General features: G+C 34.2%; 1 protein-coding gene and 1 long non-coding RNA gene across 6 annotated transcripts in view; both read right to left on the bottom strand.

The window, feature by feature from the left end:
- Nucleotides 1-24207, bottom strand: part of LOC140686569 (uncharacterized) — a 464075-nt gene that overhangs the window by 94563 nt on the left and 345305 nt on the right. For all 5 annotated transcript variants that reach the window (XR_012060402.1, XR_012060398.1, XR_012060399.1 and 2 more), the window contains one exon: nucleotides 8804-8896. This is a non-coding gene — a long non-coding RNA (uncharacterized lncRNA). The remainder of the gene's footprint in view (nucleotides 1-8803; nucleotides 8897-24207) is intronic.
- LOC140700164 (polyubiquitin) lies at nucleotides 19664-20257 on the bottom strand. Its single transcript, XM_072973042.1, has one exon. It carries the CDS (start codon nucleotides 20188-20190, stop codon nucleotides 19729-19731), a length of 462 nt encoding a protein of 153 aa, XP_072829143.1. The 5' UTR covers nucleotides 20191-20257; the 3' UTR covers nucleotides 19664-19728.

The following is a 24207-nucleotide window of genomic DNA, read 5'->3' as shown; positions in this document are numbered from 1 at the left end:
AAATGCTAATTAAAAAGTCAAATTTACTAATCATCTCTCAGGGTCATAACTGGAATTGAATTTGAGTAAGGACAAACAATTTCATGAAGTGCATTTTCATCATGTAGTTTTTAAAGCTGTTTAGAAATGCATACCAGAAAAACAATCCTTGTTTTTAGATAGATGCTAATTGATTTCGTTGTGTTCAACGTATCAGAAATTATTGATCACTCCTTCATAAATTATGGCTACATACTATAGCTGTGAATTTCATAAAATGGCGGTTATAAATATACACAATTATAATAAATGTAAGCTCTGTGTTTTAAATTAAAAACTGATTAAGCAGTGGAAACTTCTCATATAGTTTTCTACATCCAATATTTAACTTTCAAGCATAAAGCATATGAAATGTTTTTATAAATTTCCTATTTATGATATTTTCAATCCTTAGCTCTTTTAAAAATATTTCAAAAAATTATTCATTATATTTACCTCTACACATTGTTTGGAGCATTTGAGTACTTTAGAACATGGTACTATAGTTACTGAGATAAATAGCTATATTCATGGCAGACAGATAGATGATGTTGGTGATATAGGTAGATTAGATAGAAAAAAATTATAATTTTTCACAACTGCATTTTGAAAATAATGTATACTTCTTTAATGTCTCTTCCAAACTTTAATTCAATATTTAGTCCTAAGTATTCTGCTTCCATGCAATTCCTCAATCATACTATTTTGTTTGTCAAACAACAACTATAAAAAGAAAGTAAACATGAAGAGATTCTACACTTCTATTTCTCTATTTCTGTCTATACAAACTCTTTCCTACTTTGCAAGGGCAAGATGAAGTCCTACATCCTTTAGAATGGTTAGGAATGAAGATGTTTGAAAAAGTTTCACTCACTACAGGATGTACGTCTTCCACTGGACAAAGTGAATAAAATAAAAACAATATGGAGACAGTCTGCAAATAGTTCCTTCAAAACGCTGAACCAATGACCACATATGAGAAAATATGAGTGTTGAATTAAATTCAGGTCACAAGATTTATTAAGTCCAAATTGGTTGTAGAACCTTGACGCTTCTCATCAAGTATCTGAAATTTACTATTAATTGTGAGATGCCTTCAGCAGCCAGTGTAAAATCATGTCTAGTGAATTCCTACTTTCAGGATTCATTTGGCAATACCTGTTTTGATTATTAAATTTAAGTGCTTATTACCTGCAATTCCATAAAATGTTTAATGTTCCAAGACAGGTATTTGTAGAGATTCAAAACCTGTGTGTTGCAAGGACAAGGTAGATTTTGCCAGACATTTAATGCCACTGCTGGTCACTCAGGCTATAATTGGCTCTAATTAGCTCTCTCATCCAGCTGTAACATTCTTTACCTGCAGCTGAGAGGCACGCAGGAGAGTGGAAAAACCTCTCCTATTGAGGATGTGAAAACATCAGCTAAATCCCTGCCAATATGATCATTATAAATGAACTGCAAACCCATTAGCTCTGATAGGAAATGGGTTGTGAGAAGTGAAATTTGATCCAAACTAGCCCCACAATAACAGTAATCAATGTCCAATGAAAACACATTCCACTATGTGAACAAGGCCCATAACTAAAGGCTGTATTTAAAACAGTAGACTGGACAGGCTGGGTGAAAGTTCAACCTTCTCTGTTTATTCAGCTTACTTTCCACTTTACATGTAGACTTAAAGCTTTTGAGTTTCATGAATAAAATGCTCTTTCATAAATTTGGACTTCCAGGTTTATTCTAAAAACTTAGGGTGATAAGAGTGGAATGATCTCACTGCTCTATAATTTGTCCCTGTGGATAAAGAAATGATATATATGGATTCATTCAGAATCCTATGCAAAAGTCTGAGAAAAATGTTCTCTCCAAAATCTGATTTAAAAGTATTTTCCTAATTTCTCAAGTGGTAACAACTTGAGGGTGATTCATATCCTGACGAAAGGCAAAGAAGAATGAAACTAGGGCTTAATTCAAAATGAAACAAAAATGGAAGAACATCATTTGTTATTTTTATTGGATTATTATTTCTTATAAGAATTCTCATATTTCTGTATCATATATATTTTGTATTATTATATATTTATTATGTATTCATATAAGATCTGTTATATTAGTATCTACTATAGTTATATATAATTATATTATATATTAAATTATATTAAGTGTAATATAATTATATATTATATTAATATATACTAACTCATATAATTTTGTAATTCTTAAGACTTTATTTCTGGATATATGTAACAGAAAGAATAAAACCTTATCACAATAATGCTAATATTGTATAACTAACACTGGAAGTGGAATGAAGTATGGAAATTAAAGTAGTAGCCAATATAGTTATTTTGCATTCACAGCTGGATACATTGTTCTGTCTTCTGTGATTGTTTCTCCCATCTAGAAGTTCCTGTTGCTTCCATTTTAGAAGCTCCATGGTAGAACTCATTTATTTGATATCCCTATAAAAAATAGTTCTGAAATTATGACTGCCACAATCCAAAGGAATACAATTTAATAAAAACAAAGTAAAATAAAAATTTTCATCTCTCAATGAAAATTGAATTGCCAGTCTTTCCAAGTCTTTTAGTGTATATGCAGAAAGGTATCTAACAGCCCCAGAAACACAATAAATCTTAATTTTTGAAGGACACCTACTTGAGGAGCATAGAATGATCACGAAAAGAAGAAATCATTAAAAAGCAGCATATTCTGAGGGTTATATGGTTGAGAGGAGTAGGCAATAGCTACAGGTTGTGTAAAACCATTAGAATTTATAAAAACGGTGCAATTATGTTGGTTTCAAAGGAACATTGAGATTTCAACCTGAATAAGAGAAGGTATGTCAATTAAGATTGCTATGGTAGATGTTGATTAAGGAGTAATGCAAAACCAATTTTTCTGTAACAAAAGATTGGTGGAGGGCAAATACAAAATATATGCCACCATCCAGTTATATTTTCTCTACAAGATTTTTCTGTGATTCTGTGAAATTACTTTATCTGGTAGAAATAGGATTCAGAAGAAAGTCCTAAAATACTTTTCAAATCTGATATTCTTCATATCAGGTTTATCTTGATTAGTCATTTTTTTTCTCTTTTACGTTTTGTTGAAATGTGATACATAATATATACCTACTTATATTTCTAGTCATACTTTCTTGCTTATTCTGGATGTGTGTGTGTGTGTGTGTGTGTGTGTGTATTTTGTAAATTATTTCCTAGTCACTGACAATTGTTTCCTTTGAAAATCAAATATTTTTTAAAAGGATTATCAAAGTGCATTCTTCCAGAAGATTCATTAAAAATGGTTTGCTTCAATAATACTGTTACAATTCAATATTAGTGACTATTTAGCTGAGAGCAATTTAAACCACAAATTTGGGGAAAGAGATAAGCAGGACATAGGTGAACTATAGTCACAAACATCTTCTATTTTTAATCAAGTTAATTGGGTAATTTATAGAATTACGATAAGTAACCCACACAGGAAAATTTGAAGACCTGAAGATGTTAACATGCATTTTAGTGTGTGAGAATCAATATTCCTGAATTATTTCATTTTGATAGGTAACAATCTCTTATAAAGAGCTTAGAAACTTCTAGAAGTTTGTATTTTAAATATATACCATAAAATTAACACTTTTAATAAATAAAATACTGCTATCTATAGCATTATGCATTTTGCTATGAAATAAGAAAAAACATCTACAATGACCTGTCTCCAAATGGTGTATTTTTTGTGGTCTATGTCTATTTAAATAAAAAGCTTCAAACCTATAACTGTATATTTTTTAACTCTTTAAAAAGTATTGGGCATTAACCTGAATTTTTAGCTTCTACACTACTTCTTGTTGAATTTCTCAGTATTATCTTCTAAACTGCTGATCGCAGACAACTCTGCCTTCTGATTTTTTTAAGCCTCCCATAGCATTGCTCTATCCTGATGACTAGGCTCAGTGCTTAGATTATGGCCGCCTCTGTTCTGTTCACTGATTGCCCCCATTGTGGTATCTTCCTGCAATAATTCGTGAAGACCAGGGTAATGACTAGTTATAATTCTTCTATAACACAGGTGTTGTCAGCTTATATCCACACACACATTTTGCCCAGAATGAATGCATGAAGAATTTTGGTTTTAGCTCCAACATGTAGAGGGCACAAAACTCTCCACTCCAATTGCACATCAAGAAAATGCTGTATAAACTGAACGTCTATAACTCTTCTTGGATCCCTCAGAGAACTGAGGCAGTGGGGGAAAACTGTCACTCTGAAATTTGGAGAGACTAGAAATCTAGAGACATATGTAGTTCCCAAGAATTTTTTACCAGGTACAGAAGACATTGGCAGCCTTTATCTGTTGGGAACACTTAGTATTTATGTTGAATTACTGGAAGCTGAGTGCAGAATAGTATGAGATTGAGAAATTCCCAGAGAGGTTATGGTCATTGAGGGATCTCCACACTCAATCTGAGGATCTGAGAAATACCCTCTCTTGACCATGGCTTTATAATAGTGAAGCCCTCGCAGACTCCTCTCTAACAAAGCCTTAATCTCTAGAGTCAAGAAATTTGCTAGATGACAATTATGAAACCTTTTCCAACCTGGAGAAAGGAATTTTTCCCTACTTCAGGCTGTTTCAGTCTTATTGTATCACCTAAAGAAAACCAAGAGTCAACACAGCACAAGAGTGCAAGAAAACAGATTAAGCATATTGTAGCTAGGAAAAGGATTAGGACAAATATAAAATACACACACAGACACTCAGGTAAATCATATACAAACTAAAGACAAAGTAGAAATCTTGAAGAAGCCAGTGGATTGGTTATTTTACCAATACAAGATCAAGAATATGAATAACAGCAGTGTTCTTATCAAAAATAATATATACAATAAGGGAGTTAAGTGAAGTCTTTAAATGTTGAAAGGAAAAATTTTAAAACCGACCAACCTAGAGTTTATATCCAGTGAAATTATCTTTCAAAAATGAAGAGTAAAGTCTTCCTTAGAAAAACAAAACCTAAGAGAATTCATCACCAGTAGAACCTCCCAACACACACACACACACAGAGTAAAAAAAAAAAAAAAAAAGTCCTCAGGAAAAAGAAAACTTATCATATAGGTGCATAGGTCATAAATAAGATATAAATAAATAAATTAGTATCAACAAAGGAATAAATAAAGGTAAATATTTTGTTCATAATTGATCTAAATGATCAATGTATGGGGTGATTATAGCATCTGGAGATGTGAAATTAATGACAACAATGTCATAAGAAACAACAGGAAGGAACAGGGAATACTCTATTATAAGATAACTGCACTACATATTAAATACCAGTGTTATTTCAAGATGAATTTAAATTATTTAAAAATGTATATTATAAACTACAGAGAATCACTGAAGTGTTTAAGAATCACTAAAGATATTCCAACAGAGGAGAGACAACTAGATCATATAAAATGCTCCACTAAAACCAGAGAATGCAGAAAATAGGAGGAAACAAAAGCAACAACTAAAAAGGGGACAAAAACAGCAGACTTATAACAACCATTTCAAATGTTAAGGGTCTAAACACAACAGGTAAAAGAAAAATTGACAGACTGGATTAAAAAAAATAAGACTCCATTATAAACTACAAGAAATCCACGGTAACTATAAAGACTCACGTAGGTTAAAATAAAGGAATAGTGAAGGAGAGCTGGGCTAGTTGTATCAATTTCAGACAAAGGAGGCTTCATTCACGTTATCAGGGATAAAAAAGGGCATTACATAGTTTTTTTAAAAAAAGGTCAGTTATCAAAAAAGTCAAAGTACTACTACATGTTTATGTACTTAACAGAGTGAAAAATACATGAGGCAAAATTGATGTAACTGAGAGGAAGAATAGAAAAATCCAGTTTAGAGTTGGTCTTCAATATTCCCTTAGAGTAACTGATAGATCATGTGGGATAGAATAATAGAGATGATCTAATGAATACTATCAATCAGCTTGATCTAACTGACATTATAGAATACTCTATCCAACAACAGCAGAATCCACATTTTTTTAAAAGTTCACACGACTATTAGCCAAAATACAACTTACTCAATGCCATAAAACACTTCTTATGTAAATGTAAACATACAGAAATAATACAAAATATGTTATTAGACCAGAGCAGAATTCAAGTATAAATCCATAACAAAAAATAGTTTGGAAATTCCAAATACTTGGAAACTAAACACACTACAAAATAAATCACAGAACAAAGAAGAGAGAAATTAAATAAAATTAAAGATCATTTGAAATATTTAAATTAAAAATATAACTTATCAAAGTGTTTGGGATCTAGTGAAAGCAGTGCTTAGATAAATTTATATTTGAATGTACACATCAGAAAAGAAGGTAAAAATCAATAACCTAAACTTCCACCTTAAGAAAGCATATAAAATAGGTAAATTAAACCTACAGCAGCAGACAAAGGGAAATATTTAAATTAGGTAAACAGAACTGACAAACTTTTACCCAGCCTTAAGAGAGTGAAGACACAAATTATCAATATCAGCCATGAAAAAAGGGAATATAACTATTCATCCCCTCAACTTAGGGGGTATTATTAACAACTTTGTACAGTAATTTGAAACAGACCATTTAATTAGAAGATACAGTCTATCAAAACTCACTCAAGGAGAAATAGATAACCTGAATAACCCTCTATCTATTAAATAAAATGAATTAGTAGATGTAAATCTCACAAAGGAGGAAATATAACCAGATGGTTTCACTGGTGAATTCTACCAAACGTTTTACCAATTCTATATAATTTCTTTCAGAGGATAGAAAAGAGATAATTCCCAAATCACTTTACGAGGCAAGTATTACTCTGATACCAAAACTGGATAAAGACATTACAAGAAAAGAAAGTATAATTTGCTAAACTGATTAAAAAACTTACGTCTACACATAAACCTGTATGAGAGTAACAGTTTTATTCATAATTTCCACACACTACAAACAGTCAAAAAGTTCTCCAGGAGGAAAATGCTTTAAAAATGTGGTACATCCATACAGTGGAATATTATTCATCAACAAAAAGAAATGAGCTATCAAGCCACAAAAAACACAGGTGAATCTTAAATGCATATTTCAAAGTAAAAGGAGCCAGCCTGAAGAGGCAACACAATATGTAATTTTATTTTTATAACATTCTGTAAAATCTAGGGGGGTCATGTAATTTCTCTTTCTAAACAGAAGATTCAAAATTTTAATTATGTGATCCCTTCACCAGGGCCAGAGCTGAGAGACCAGCATTCGATAACTGCCTCAAAGAAAAGCATTCCCTAGACCTATGAGGAGTGACCTGGTTCAAATAGATGAACTGAGACTACAGACTGGTCTCCATCAGTATTGATGTAAGAGATAGGGATATATAGAAAGAATCTGAGCCATGAAAATGAGTCTAAAGAGACCTGAGTGTTAACCAAAAATACATATCATTCATGTACTCCTTCATTGATTCAGTAAATACTTATTATCTACTGTGTTCCAGATTCTCTTCCAGGTACAGCAGTGCAAATGAAGGAAGCTTGACATGTTTCAGGGACTAAAAAAGTAAAATATACTTGAACGTTAAGGAGCAAGGTGTAGAGTGGAATGAGAGGGAGCATGAAAGGCATTATCAGACTGAAATGAGCCTTATAGACCAAATTAAAATTTCTGGTCATTATCCAAGGTAAAATTCACTGCCCTGAAGTGTTCTAAATAAGTCAGTAGAATGACATCATGCCACGTTAGGGTCACTGTGAATCCTACTTGCTTCAGCAACCATTGACGTGTACACTGAGAACACCTTACATCAAATGTTTCCCCTCTTATTTTCTTAGTGTAGTACATAGAGAGTAACAATCTTGTACCAAGACAGAATTAAATACTTTTTTTTTTACTGGATTATTTGTTTATTATAAGATGACACAACTCGGTAACAGTCAGGTGGAATAGAACAAGGTATCTGGAAAGAGGTGTGGCGCTTCCATGCCCTTTCTTGGTGTGCCAGCACCGCTGTGTGTTCACCAATGCAGAAGCAATCCAAACCCTGCCATTTAGGGAAGTTATGGAGGCTTCATGCCTCCATAGGCATGATGATCAAATCAGTGGTCACTGGTGGTTTAACTCCACCTCCAGCACCTCTCCCTTCCCCAGGCTGGTTGGGGGTGGAGGCTGTAAGTTCCAACCTACTAACTACACAGCTAGTTCCCCTGGCGACCAGCTCCTCATACTTAGGGGCTTTCCAGAAGTCACCTCAACAACATCAACTCAGGTCTTGACTGAAAGGGGCTTGTTATGAATAACAAAAATCACTCCTTTCCCTTTATCTCACTTATCACCTAGGAAATTTCAAGTTTTAGGAGCTCTGTGCAAGGAATGGGAATAAGACCAAATATATATTTTTTATTATAAATTACAATATCACAGTATCAAAACAAAACTAAGTACTTTTTATTTGGTAGAAATTCATAATTAAGGTAAAGTGACCTTGAAGGTTTGCTTTCCTTTATAGATAAGTACTGATTTATCTGGAAATGCTGCTAGACGTTTTTCATAACAGTGTTCACTTGGGACTTGTCTTCACAGAAACAACACACACAATACAATCAATGACAGAAAACTTCAAGAAGGCAAACTGATTCATCCCTAATTGTAATGTTGAAGAGTGGCTCAGAAGGCACACTCTTCTAGGAAAAGACATCATGCCTTAAATGCTATCTACCCACTCCCTCCACTTTTCAAAAGTAACTCACTTACCTGAGTTAATCCCACTTGTTATTTCATCCTCCGTAAGACTTCACTTTCCCAGGGATGTTTTCCTCACTCTTGCCCCTTTCAGGGCTAGGGCTCCTGCAACACAGTTTCATAGTTTTCTATGTTTATCATGGAACTATCAGCAGAATTTTAATTATACATTATTTGTATGAGTATTTACTTAATATCTTGTTCCTCTATTGGAATGTAGCTTCAGAGCAGCAGAGGAAGTATCTGTTTTGTTCCTGGTAAGTTGCCAGTGCTTAGCAAAGTGCCCTAAAACATACTTGGCATGTACTGATTATATAAATAAATATATTTTCAGCATCGAAAGGAAAGGCAAACTCTTCAAAGATTTTGACTTTTGTTTGGTTGATTTGCTTCTTTTCCTGTCTCATGACATTTTTGCTGCAATAGAAATAGTAGTTGTATAAAATTTATTATGGTGATATTTGATTTTTATGTTTGTGGTCAAATCAAATGCAAACTTGTTGAGAGACTGACAAACTCTCAAGAAAATATGCTTGTCAAAATGTTCAATTTGTTTTAAAATGTTGAATCAAACTTTACTTTTACCATCATTCTAGATAACATAATTACTTGCCTTTCATAATTCATAAAGACCCTTCCCTGATTGGTATTCACATATATTAATGTGTACTTGTCATCCTCAATTATTATTTCACCAAGTCAGAAAACAAACTTATAAAATAATGAAACCACTGTTGAGTCAGTTCTCTTTAATTTTCTCATTTTTCCCTTAAGATGAGCATGATGTATGCTCACTAAACAATAAGACAGGTATTACATTTTTCTTTCTTTTATATATCAAAATGTAAATACTTAAATTTTTATGAACATTGGAACACCAAAAACTTGAATAAACATTTAAAACAAAAGTGGAATCTACATTATAAGAAGTTCTTGTGATATTGTTTCCCACTATTCTTCCATTCTGGAATATTTTCCTTTTTTCAAAACAAGTTTGAGACACACTGTATCATGCTCTGTCTGCATATTGCACAGCAACGCTTGGCAAGAAAACCAGACTCTCCTCCTGGTACTCTAAGTGTTATCCCAGAATTCCTTTCACAGTGCTGACTGCCTTCCACAGTGGTGACTTCTATTGTGTTCTGAGAAGAATACTGTTGTTAATTGGGTTTACTATCAAGTTTGAGAACACATAAATGAAATAGGTTTACTGGTCATTATTAATACCTAAAATGGTAAATGTTGTAATATCAAACCTATTTATAGGCAATGATTCAATGAATCTTAAGCCAAAATTTAGCCTTGAGTTTAAACCGAAAGTAAATGGGTTAAAATGAGGGGAGGGATTAATACAACTCTTTTTAACTTCAAAACCACAGGATGGTAGCATGGAGAAAAGCTGGGTACAAATAAATATTTTTTAAGTTCTAAACCTCCCCCCTCACCAAAATTATGAGTGTATTAACAAAATCAGATCCATCAGAGTAAAAAATTTAAAAAAAACCTCACACTATAAAAGCTACTATTGCATGAGTCTGTCACGTCAGTAATTCAGAAATTTTCTTGCATATTATGCCTGCTAATCTATGAATGGCTGTCCTCGTGAGATGATAGGATAGCAAACAAACTTGAAGAATGCTTTATTTCCAAATTTCATGTGATTATGGAATAAAATTTAAAATATACCGTGAGATAAATTCCGAAGGACTGATCACATGAATTTAAATAAAAATCATCAAGAAAGTAAGATCTGAGAAATCACTAAGAATATGTAATTTAAAAAATGTGATCTGTGTTTATTTCTTTGAATTCTCAGGAAAACTGAGTCTGTGTAGTTGGAAGGCTGGGCTGTTATAAAGTATAAAAATAGTACAGTTTCTAAAATACACTTTTTTTCATTTTGAAAGTATTCACCTGATTATGAGTAATGTATTTGTATTGCCTGAACTGGAAAATATAGAAACATATTAAAAAAAAACACACCTTCAATATCACATATCATCAACCAAAAAATACAATTTTAATGAGTGTTAACAGTGTATCTGTGTGATCAGAACGTTTTTATGACTGAAATCTGAATATTTTTGCTTAGCATTATATTTAAATATTTTCCAATTTTATGAAATACTTTTTATAAACTTTGTAATACCTGTATAGTATTCTATCTTATATGTAACTAGAAAAACCTAAGTAGTTAAGGATGCAAAAACGGCCTTATTATTCCACTTAATCACATTGCCCTTGTTCTGACTGTATTAGCAGGAAATCCATTATTTTTCTCTTGTGACTACCCTTGCCTGGAATCATTTAATAACTATAAGTCCATGGCTTAGTCAATCCAAAATATTCAGTGATGTTTTCAATGTATCAGGCAGAGTGATAACTACAGTCAGTCTCAACATTGGTCATTGTCACAAGGAGTTGCCAATGGGCATTGATTGCGTATACGGCAGCAGATGCTCGTCCAGTGTAGGAAGCATTCCCTGGCTGGCTGACATCCACAGTTAGACACCAGATGACTCCACCCTTCAGCCTAAGGATTACATCTAATTTTCCTTCATGATCTTATATGCAGAACCATTTTTGAAGGAAGATTGCTGGAGCACTAGCTAGAGGGGCTTCCAGTCTTAACACAGGCCTTACAAAGAAACTACCTCGTACACATTCAGGTTCTTGTGATGCATCTGGGGTCATCAAGCCCATCAAGCTCCTTTTTCCCCACATAATGTGACCTTTCCCACACACTGTGTTATTCTTGTCAGAGGAACTTTTTTTCAGTTCCTAAGATGTCCACAAGGAGGACACTTGGGCACATTTTTTTTCTAACTTGAAATTCTAGAAGTGTCTCTCCTATAAAGAGGTGTCCAGGGTTTTCTACATTAATTGAGGCACTCCCTCATCTATTGCACTACTCAGGAACTATTTAGTGAGTGCCTAGTGTGTGTCCAATACTCTTAAATCCTTTGCAGATACAATAGGAAGAACAAGAGGAAGTCCACTGCTCTCTTAGAGCTTGTATTCTAGTGGTGGCAGCCACACACAAATAGACTAATAAATAAATTTTAAAAATATCAGGCAGCAAGAAGTCCTTTGGAGAACATGGCACTTACATTAATAATTCAATACCAAGAAGGAATGAATTATAGAATAATAATGGTTGAAGAGGGATTCTGGCAGAAGATTTCAGCAAGTGGTAAAACCTTAAACCTAGAACATATTTTGTGAGTTCCAGGAAGAGAAAGAAACCCAGTGTTGATAAAGCAACTGGGTTTGCCTCTCTAAAAGGAAGAGAGTTGAAGGAGATGTAGACTGAAAGGGAGCCTGTCCACAGAAGACCAGCCACGTGCCCAGAGAAGGATGAATGGGCTTGCACCTCTAGTCTGGGCCTGAGGGAGAGTCCTTTTCTTCACCCCCTACCTTGGATGACTCACACCACCCTTAACATTTTTTTCACTACGGAAAACAAGAGGAAAATCAATCTAGGCCAAAGAAATAATAAGATCAAGGGTTCCAAGATGGAGAGAGAATATGGCTTGTTGAGGACCAGCAAGGAGCCAGTACGGCTACAGCAGTGTAAGCCAGGGAGGAGGTCGTAGGATTTGTCATCAAAGTAATGTGGGGACAAAACCTGCAGGGCCTCAGAAGCCATTATAAGCTCTTTGGTTTTATTTATGAGTGAAAAGGGGAAAATATTGGAGAGTTTTGAAAAAAAGGAATATAAAGTGACTTTTTAATATTCATGCTAAGTGTTGGGTGTAGAATAGCCATTAGGGATCCACGTAGAGAAACCAAGACTAGTTAGGAGAAAGATGAACTAATTCAGTCTAGAGAAGAGATGAGTGGCTTGGACCATTGAAGGTGGTGAGAAGTAGAGCTAATAGGCTCTTCTGATGGACTGACGTATTAAAAAAAAAAGAAAGAGAGAAGTAAAGGATAATGAAAAAAAAAGTTTTGTCAAAAAAAAAATGGAATTGCCATTAACTCAAACTGGAAAACCATGAGAGCAGCAGATTTGCAGAGAAAAGTCTTTGTGTTTGGACATGTTGAGTTTCAGACATCTATTGAATACTAATAATGTATGTCAAGTAGGAAGATGAATAATCAGGTTTAGGATTCAAAGAACAGGTCTGATCTAGTGATTTAAACATATGAGTCTTCACATCTCCAAGGAAATAGATGTAGATATAGAATAGTAGGTTCAAAGTCTCAGTCCTGAATATGTCAACTTGAAAAGTTAGAGATAAGACAAGGGGGAAGATAAGGATGCTGGGGTGAGGAAAACTAGAAGGATGTACTACCCTGAAAACAAAGGAAGAGGGAGTAGTCAAGTGTGTAAGTGCTAAGGTTAGTCAAGTAAGATGAGGACTAAAAATTGTTCACTTGATTTAGCAACATGAAGATCACTGGTGATCTTCCCAAGGGCATTTTTAGGGACAAACATTTGAAAGTCTGGTTTGATGGGACTGGAACATGGTAGGATATGAATGTTATCTCATGTACAGATAACTCTTTTAAATGGTCGTTCTATAGATGGGACAAAAAAAAAGGAGTAGTAGCTGGAGAAAAATATGGTATCAAGAGAATTTATTTTACTGTTTTAAGATAATGAGATAAACATAAGTAGTATATTTATATGCTATTAAGAATTATCTAATAGAGTAGGAAAATTTGTGATGGTGTAATAAAGGTGGAGAAAATGGAGATAAATCCCTCATCTGGTAAGTGGAGATGGCTAATAGTTACAAGCAGGAAGTTTGCTTAAATAAGAGCATGAGGATTTCATCAAGAGAACAGAAGGAGTAAGGCAGAGTTTGCAGCTACTGATGCTTTTATGCATCAAAATTTAGTGACTCAAAGCCAGGACAGTAAGTTATTGTGCACAATTCTGCAATGGAGGAAAAGATTGGAGGAAATGACACATATCCATGAGAATGGCTGCTCCACAAGGCTTCTGTGAGTGCTGGACTGTCCAAAATGGCTTTTTGATTCTTGTGTTCAACATCTCTGATCAGACGGCTAATGTAACTGGAGGCTGGTCATGAATCTCTTATTTCCACACAGTTCCATTCATTGCTAGTTGGCCTTCCTTAAAATATGGTGGTCTCAAAGAAAGTTGAAATTGTGACATAGTGGCTGAATTCCCCCAGAGCACAGAAGCAGAATCTACCAGGCACCAAGAACATCACTTATGCCACATTCTACTGGTCAAAGCAGTCACAGGGCCAGCCCAGATTCAAGGGGCTGAAAAACAGATCATAACTCTGGACAGAGAAATGGCAAAATTACATTGTAACATAATATGTGAAATAGAAAATTTTGTTGTGACCACATATGAAAACATGAACCACCATAAAAACTTATAATGCTATATTAAGCATTCAAAATCATTTAAGTATAGTGACAGTACTTGGTAATTAGATAAAAATACCCAACAAAATCAAAATGGAATTTTCATGTTACTATTTTATGGCATAACATTTATTTCGCCATTATACTCAGTACTAAAAATTCCCCTTTTTAGGTTGGAGATTTACTTTTATTTAAGAGAAACAGAATTGAGTTGTGACACAAATGGTAAAATTTTTAAAACAAGTTTAAGCTGTAACTTCTTATGACTCCAAATTTAATATGTGATAAAAATAATCATTCTAGATTATTTTCATTGTAAAGTCGGTGCTCAAATATTTATTTTTATTTCAAAGCACTTTATAGTGCATTGGCTTCCAGCTACAGAATAAATGATTTTAATTATTGAAAGCCAATGACTTTATAGAAAAATAACTTAAATAAAACCTGTCAATGTATTAGTTCTAGAACTAATTTTGGAGAAATCATGAATTATTTGAAATCATGTTCTCTAAATTTTAGCAATGTGATTATAGAAGTGGGAAAAGTGAATATATATAAGATAAATATATTCCCTGCAATGTGATATGTATCATGATATGTTACATTGGTTAGAGTGCACTTTAAGAGTAGTCCAATCATGTAATCTTCTTTGACCTAATATGATTAATTGCATATTCTTGGATAAATCCATCTACATTCAGATTTTAAGGTTTATCAGTTTTTAAAAGAGAAAACAACAGATTTTTAATTTGTGTGGTATTCTGAGATTTCCAGCATGGTTATAAAATTATCTCAGATGTTAAAATTACCTTGGGTATTTGTTTTCATACTATGTATGTATTAGACTTACATTTCTGCATAACAAATTACAAAAACATAAGGACTAAAAATAACACCCCTCTATTAGCTCAGAAGACTGTAGGTGAGAATTCCAGCATGGTATGGTGGAATTCTCTGCTGTGAGTCTCACAAGGGTGAAATATTAGAGTCAACTGGGCTATGTTCTTAGGTGCAGGTTATGGGGAAAAAAAATCCACTTCCATGTTTATTTTTGTTGTTGGCAGAATTCAGTTCCTTGTGATTATAAAACTGAGTGAGGTCCCCTAGGTCCTTGCTACATGGTACTTCACCATCTAAACACTAATGGTCAATCAGATCTTTCACATGTTTCAAATCTCTGACTTCTGCTGCTGCTAGCTGGAGGAAGCTCTCTATTTTTAAAGGCCTTTTGAGATTAGGTCAGTCCTCCCCACACAATCTAAAAGGCCAACTGGGCCATATAACACAACTTAATCATGGTAGTGAGATCGATTATACACACTCACTTTCCTGGAGATTACACAATGGATTGTATACCAGGGATGGAAAATCTTCAAGGACACCTTAATATTCTTCCTACCACAGTGAAAAATGATAATTTCTCTACTACTTATAAGTTTGTGTTCCTAAACTTCCCCCAATTCCTCTACCCCCGGCCCCTAGAAACCACATACTGTACACTTTAAACTTACACAATGTTATATGTTGAAGTATCTCAACTTACGAAGATAACAATTTCTCAATCTCAAAATGGCTCTTGCTGCTTTTCCTGATCCAGATATGAAGACTAAATAAGGCACACATTTTTTTCCCTGAAATGATCATTTATACCACTATAATGACATCTCTACTGAGAGGTGATCCTTTTATTGCTTTTGTATTAGTAGCGAGAAACAAACATTTTAGCAAAAGTTTCTCTTAAATGTTTACTTTACTATAAAATGGATTTACTACCAGATAGATTCTTATCTGAACAAATACCTCTAAAGTTAACTTTAGAGTCAAGATTTAGGGTGAAGATTCTACACTTCAGAGTTCTTAAATCACATCTTTAATCTAGTTTCCCTTAAGGCTTGGTTGAAAGAAAAACAGATTATTATAGAATAGAGTGGCTACTAGTCTTTTCAATTTCTTCACCAAATCTCTGATTGAGATAACCATTTTCATTTATCTAATTATCAACTCATCTTGCATCATACAGGGATATGTTTTATTTTTTTTTTTACCTTTTTTTGAATTAGTGAATTACACATTTCACAGAATTGAAGGAGTTATAAAATAACATGAAATATAAAAGAGATTGATTTTATGATGTTGATTATGTCTAAAGTACAAAGTTAAACTAGAGACTAACTGGCTCTCTTAAAAAGAAATTAACAGAAATATCTGATATAAACTCACTGAAAGGGTGGGGTAAAAAAATGGCCTAGGTAACTATGTAAAATGGTGTTATTAATGGATAAAAAAGAATTATACATAAATACTGTAACTCTATTTCAGGTGTTAGCAAACTGTCTTGTGAACTAAATCTAGCCACTACCTTTGTTTATATGGCCAGCAAGCTAAGAATGGTTTTACAGTTTACAATGTAAAATGTAAATCTAGCTCCTTCCAGAAAAAGTTAACCAACCCCTATCCTAGCTTATAATTTTTTACTTTTACACATAGAGATATGGGTTACCAACTCTGAAATTATTTCATATTATATCCAAGACTGAAAAAATAAGTACATAATTTTTAGAAATTATAGATAATGGGAGCCAGGTTTTTCACCATCAGAGAAGGAATGGGAGGAAGGGGATGAACCTCTTGGTGCTGGATTAGAATTGAGGATCTGTATGAACTCACGTTTATTTTAGTACAGAGAGATGACAGATCATGAAAGGTTAACAGAGTGACAGATGACAGATGGAGAAAGGCAATATAGATACGTGTGATACAGATGGCTTTGTGTGTGTGTGCACATTAGCATATACAGTTATATTTGCTTGCTCTGTCAGTGAGAGGATACAGAAGTGATGACACTCAAGTAACAATGAGTATACCCATTCCTAGATCTTAACTCTCCCAGTACTATTATGCATTACAATAAACTCGGACATGGGGCAAGGAAAATACAAGATTTTAAGTAAGAAAAAGCTCTTTGACACTGGTCTTGGCATTAATTTTTTGAATATGACACCAAAAGCACAAAAAACAAAAGCAAAAAAATCAATACATGGGACTACATTAAACTGAAAAGCTTCCATACAACATTAGAAACAATCAACAAAATGAAAAAGCAACCTACGTAATAAGAAAAATAACATTTACAAGCCATGTATTAGCTAAGGGGTTAATATCCAAAAAGTATTTTAAAACTCATACAACTCGATAACAAAAAACAAACAACCTGATTGAAAAAATGGGCAAAGGAATTCAACAGACTTGGAAAACCAAAGAAGACATCCAAATGTCCAACATGTACATGCAAAGAAGCTCAAAATTCCTAATTATCAGGAAAATGCAAATCAACACCACAATGTGATATCATCTCACACCTGTTAAGATGGCTATCATTGAGAAGATGATAATAAGTATTAGTGAGAATGTGGAAAAAGGGAACCCTGAACACTGTCGGTGGGAACATAAATTGGTTCGGTCATATGGAAAACAGTATGGCAGTTTCTAAAAAACTAAAAGCAGCACTATCATATGTCCCTACAATTCCATTTCTGGGTATATAGTCAAAGGAAATAAAAACAGGAAATTGAAGAGGTTTGTGCATCTCCATGTTTATGATATAGAAACACACTAAGTGCACACCAATAGTTGAATAGATAAAAAATAAGACATGTAGACACACATACTACAGTTGAATATTACTCAAGAAAGAAATCTTGTCGGTGACAACAATGATAGGTCATTAGGACATTATTCTAAGTAAGATAAGTCAGGCAGACAGGTACTGAATTTCCACTAATATGCAGTGACTTGGGGATGGGGGAATAGGAGAGATATTGTTTAAGGTTACAAACTTGCAACTAGTAGACAAATTCAGTCCTGGAGATCTAATGCACACTATGATTATAGGTAGTAATACTGTACTGTAAATATCAAACTTGCTAACAGCCTATAACTTAATTATTCCGAAAAATTGTGCAGAAAAAGAGAAATGATAATTATATGATGTGATAGAGGGACTAGTTAACACTACAATGACAATCCTACTCTAATATATAAATATATCATAATCAACATGTTGTCTATCTTAAACCTATACAATGTTATGTGAAATATGCTCCAATAAAACAAAAGAAAGAAAACAAACAAGTAAATGCTATGGGATAGGTCAAATGGACATAAGGGCCAACACGAGAGACCTCTTACTGGTCAAACTTGGAGAAATTTGAGCAAAAATATAAATAACAACAGTGTTATAGAACTCAAATAGAATAAACATATGTGATACCATACTGATACAAAATAATGACTAAAAGTAAATGGGGACTTTTTATAATTAAAAATAAATGTATGACTGAAACATTACGCTGTACACCAGAAACTGACACAAAATTATAAACTGACTATAATTAAATTAAAAAAAAGAAAACTGGTACAAACATACACACAAAATATGAATGAATGAATGAATGAATGAAGGAATAAAATGGGGAGAAGGGACAACTCAGCCTTACAGAATATAAAATAGTATATTCTGATGCTGTCTCCTCTAGGAAGTGGCATTTAATACCTTCCCTCCCCCACATTCCTCCATCAGTATGGGACAGATAAACTTAGTGACTCACCTCTGTAGAACAGAGTATGGAAAAAAAAAATAGTAACTTTTTTACAGTGGAGAGTATAGGCAAACCCTACCTTAACCAGTCAAGTTTAGTATCACCAGTAAAGTCATGTTGATATCATGAGTTCCCCAACATGATGTGATGAGCATGGCACTTTACTTTTGTGGTGTTTATCCTCAAACCCATACCCCTTGTCTAATCATGAGAAAACATCAGACAAAGGATTTTTAGGATTTTCCACAAAATACCTGACCAACACTCTTCAAAGCTGTCCAGGTCATAAAAAAATTTTAAAAATTAAGGAACTATCTCAGGTTAGAGAGATTAAGGAGACATAATAACAAATTGCAACATCGTATCCTGGATTGGCTGCAGTAACAGAAAAAGGATGTTGGTGGAGAAACTGTTGGGATTCAAAGAAAATTTGTAGTTTAATGCTGCAATAATATTAACTTCTTAGTTTTGATAAATGCACTGTGATTATGTAAAATAAAATTAGAAGAAGCTGAATGGAGGGAATATAGGAACTGCATATATTATCTTTGACTTTATTCTGCAAATCTAGGATCACTTCAAAATGCTTATTAATCAGTTAAAATAAATGAATTTATAAGGACTATTTTTCCAATCATCATTTTTTCTCATAATTTGATATCTTTACCCACATCTTCCAATATAACATGTAATCTGAGCATTAAACTGAATTTACAAAAACTAATGATCTTTATTTCACTCTAAGGGCAGTGATACTCTGAATTGATATGGGAGGCAATGTGGAATTAACAAAAAAGGTTGTCTTTATTTAAGAGTAAAATAATTTTGCTTTACAAAGAGAACACATATATATGCCATACAGTGACTCATAACTGTATTCAGTATTGACAAAAATCCATTAGCACACTGGCATTTTTTGGGGGGAGGAATGCAACAACTTTATTGAAAGAAAAGTGCAATGAAATTTGCCAAAAGCTTAGACGGGAGAACTTAGACACCTCCCCTTAAGCGCAGGACCAAGTGCAGAGTGGATTCCTTCTGGATGTTGTAGTCAGACAGGGTGCGCCCATCTTCCAGCTGTTTCCCAGCAAAGATCAACCTCTGCTGGTCTGGAAGGATGCCCTCTTTTTCTTGGATCTTCGCCTTGACGTTCTCGATGGTGTCACTGGGCTCCACCTCCAGGGTGATGGTCTTACCCGTCAAGGTCTTCACGAAGATCTGCATGCCCCCAATGAGACGCAGGACCAGGTGCAGGGTGGACTCCTTCTGGATGTTGTAGTCAGACAGGGTGCACCCATCTTCCAGCTGTTTCCCGGCAAAGATCAACCTCTGCTGGTCTGGGGGGATGCCCTCTTTTTCTTGGATCGTCCCCTTGACATTTTCGATGGTGTCACTGGGCTCCACCTCCAGGGTGATGGTCTTACCCGTCAAGGTCTTCACGAAGATCTGCATTGTCAAGCGGCGGTGGACGCAGCGAATACAGAAGAAACGCAGCTGAACTCCCGGACCCGACGGAACTCAACTCCCGGACCCGACGGGAGTCCATAAAATCTCCTAACTTTCATTTCTTTGATTGATGGGTTTTTAGAAAAAATAAAATAAATGTTTTGCTAATACTAGACTGACTGTAATGTTTGATATTGGTTCACTAAGAAGGTATTTCCACATTCTAGACCATGAAAAAGAAAATTTGTTTTGTATTAAAACTATGTTAGAAACCTTGAAAGGTTCAAGAAGCTCGTTTCAGATAAACTCTTTGACCTTATACAGACATGATATGCTACAGCTACAAAATTGAGCTGAAAATTTCCTAAGTACATGCTTTCTGACAAGATTGCTAGAATCATGTCTTTTTTCCTAGTAGCAAGGCTTACAAATAAAACAACCTTACATCTAGAAGTCAGTAACTCCAGGGGCAGTATTAAAGACAGGTATTTCATACACTTGAGGATTCATGAGCCTCTTATCCTTGCTAAAACTCTATAACCCATTGCCCTGATTAAAGTTAGAGGTCAAAAATAAAACAGGGACTGAAGTCACTAAGCATACTATTCTTTCTTAGTTTCTATTTTTCTCAATTTTTGATCAATAAGTCATAAAGGTAAGAACATGTTAGAAGTGAAAAGACTTAACACTAAAAAACTGAAAATTTTTACTTCTGGAGACATGGTACTACTTTGTAAGATTTCCAACTCTTCTTCTGACTTGATAATTACATTAAATTCCACACATACAAATACAGAAAATTTTCTGAAAAGTGTAAAACTTCAGATCGAGTTGGTAAACTTCAAACAAGAAACATGATTTTGGGCTTGATTATGAGAAGCTGTCTGGCATTGACACAATCTATTACATTTCCTCCAATTTTAACACAATCCTTGCTTTCCATTTCACCTGTACTCCTCTGCCTGCTCTCCCTCTTCCTCCTGGGAAATATATTCAAATTCCTCTTTTCCTACTGATTGTAATTCTACCTAAAATTTTCTCTTAGCTTTTCTTTAGGACTGGAACTCTTCTATACCAATGCATCTTGGCTTTTTCCCTTCTTCTTTTTGCTGATGTCATCCAAGCAGTTTCTAAGAGATATTTCTTTCATAATTAATGACTTGGCAATATTTTACTTTTTATGCTTATCATGACATCATCTTTGTGTACTGTGTACTTAAGAACACTGACGCTTATCTTATAAATGCACAGGAAAACCTTCCTGGCTGAAGAAATGCTTTGGCTAATATTAAGATTTTTAAATGTTTGTAGTTCTGTTCCAGGAAACAGAATTCTTCTAAATACACAGAACAGTGATGCAAATGTTTCTTATCTTAATCAGGGCATTTGCTTCTCTGTTCTCACAATTCTGCTTGTATCTTCTATACTAGAACTTGCTAATTTCTGTGATTTTTTTCAGAGAAAAATTTAAGAGTTTTATGCTGTTCTGATTATGTGATGGTGATTGAGTGTTACAACTTTAAGGGTTATGGGGTCAACTGTTAAGAAATTCATTAGAAAGGTTTACTACTTTAATTTTCCCATCCTAGCTTGACCAGTAAGTCTCCTCATATTTAAAATGTCTCCAAACAAATCATAATAAAATTTATATGGAACCATTAAAGACCTATAATTGACAAAGCATTAATGAAGAGAAAGAAAGAGGCTGGAGGAATAACTCTCCCAGACTTCAGACAATACTATAGAACTACAGTCATCAAGACACCATGGTATTGGTACAAAAACAGACATATAGACCAATGGAACAGAATAGAGAGCCTAGAAATGAATCCACAAATTTTTGGTCAACTAAACTTCGACAAAGGAGGCAAGAATATACACTGGAATAAAGACAGTCTCATGAGCAAATGGTGTTGGGAAAACTGGACAGCAGCATGTAAAACAATGAAGCTAGAACACTCCCTTACACCATATACAAAAATCAACTCAAAATGAATCAAAGACTTAAACATAAGACAAGATACAATAAACCTCCTAGAGGAAAACACAGGCAAAACATTATCTGACATACATTTCAAAAATTTTCTCCTAGTAGAAATAAAAGCAAGAATAAACAAATGGGACCTAATGAAACTTACAAGCTTCTGCACAGCAAAGGAAACCATAAGGAAAACAAGAAGACAACCTACGGAATGGGAGAAAACTTTTGCAAATGAAACCGACAAAGGCTTGATCTCCAGAATATATAAGCATCTCATACGACTCAGTAAGAAAAAAATAAACAACCCAATCCAAAAATGGGCAGAAGACCTAAACAAGCAATTCTCCAAGGAAGACATACAAATGATCAATAGGCACATGAAAAAATGCTCAATATCACTAATTATCAGAGAAATGCAAATCAAAACTACAATGAGATATCACCTCACACCAGTCAGAATGGCTGTCATTCAAAAATCCACAAATGACAAATGCTGGAGAGGCTGTGGAGAAAGGGGAACCCTCCTACACTGCTGGTGGGAATGCAGTTTGGTGCAACCACTATGGAAAACAGTGTGGAGATTCCTCAAAAGACTAGGAATAGACTTACCATATGACCCAGGAATCCCTCTCCTGGGCATATATCCAGAAGGAACCCTACTTCAGGATGACACCTGCACCCCAAGGTTCATAGAAGCACTATTTACAATAGCCAAAACATGGAAACAGCCTAAATGTCCATCAACAGTTGACTGGATAAAGGAGAAGTGGTATATTTATACAATGGAATACTACTCAGCCATAAAACCCGACAACATAATGCCATTTGCAGCAACATGGATGCTCCTGGAGAATGTCATTCTAAGTGAAGTAAGCCAGAAGGAGAAAGAAAAATACCATATGAGATCACTCATATGTGGAATCTAAAAAACAAAAACAAAAACAAACAAACAAACAAAAACAAAGTGTAAATACAGGACAGAAATAGACTCATAGACAGAGAATACAGACTTGTGGTTGCTAGGGGGGTGGAGGGTGGGAAGGGATAGATTGGGATTTCAAAATTGTAGAATAGATAAACAAGATTATACTGTATAGCACAGGGAAATATACACAAAATGTTATGATAACTCACAGAGAAAAAAATGTGACAATGAGTGTGTATATGTCTATGAATGACTGAAAAATTGTGCTGAACACTGGAATTTGACACAACATTGTAAAATGATTATAAATCAATAGTGTTAAAAAAAAGTCTCCAAAGGACTGGAATTTACCCAAATTCATGTTTTAGGGGTAATATAATAAAAATTAAAATATAGTGCTTGTTCTATACAAATGTGGAGAAGCAAATGGAGTAGTGTCAGACCTGGATCAGACTGATTATTTCCATCATGATATTGATACAGAGGCTACCATATTACATTCTCTAAAATACTTACCACTCAGTAACAAGAAAAATGGTGAAGAATTTTAGCATATTCATATCAATTTTCTAAGTGTATCTACAACTTTGGATCTGACATTTATCCTAAGGATAGTTGTTGAATAATTTAAAATTTAAATAAAATCATGTAAAATGATTTCTTCTCCCCTGATGACAATAGAGCAACAATATTATTACAAATAATTTAAAAAGCTAGATACCATTTTTTAAAAAAAGTCTTTTTGGTGGAAGCAGAGAAGTCTGGAGTTAACATTTAAAGGAGCAAAATCACAGAGAGAAGGGACATGGCAAGAGATGATGCAATATTCTGTAGCCACTTTCCCCCTTAGTACCACTGCTATTACTTCCTCTTGCTTGAAAAGGCCAAGAATCTAGAGAGTGAGTTAAGGCAGAGGGCTTTCAGCTAAGAAGCAGAATGTTGACAATTTCAAGAGCAGAGTGATATAAATTTAAGTTCTGGCTGCCAAAGTAGTCAGGAAATTGCTTGGGATGGGTGTTTACCTTATAAGAAGGAAAGCCAGCAAAGTGATACTGATACTCTGCCAGTTTCCACTTGAAGCATGCCAAATCCTTGAGGTGTACAGGGCAGTAGGATA

The sequence above is a fragment of the Vicugna pacos genome, chromosome 2, assembly GCF_048564905.1.
Source record: "Vicugna pacos chromosome 2, VicPac4, whole genome shotgun sequence".
Lineage (NCBI taxonomy): Eukaryota > Metazoa > Chordata > Mammalia > Artiodactyla > Camelidae > Vicugna > Vicugna pacos.
Note: the sequence above shows the minus strand (reverse complement) of the source record. Positions and strands in the feature narration are given on the sequence as shown.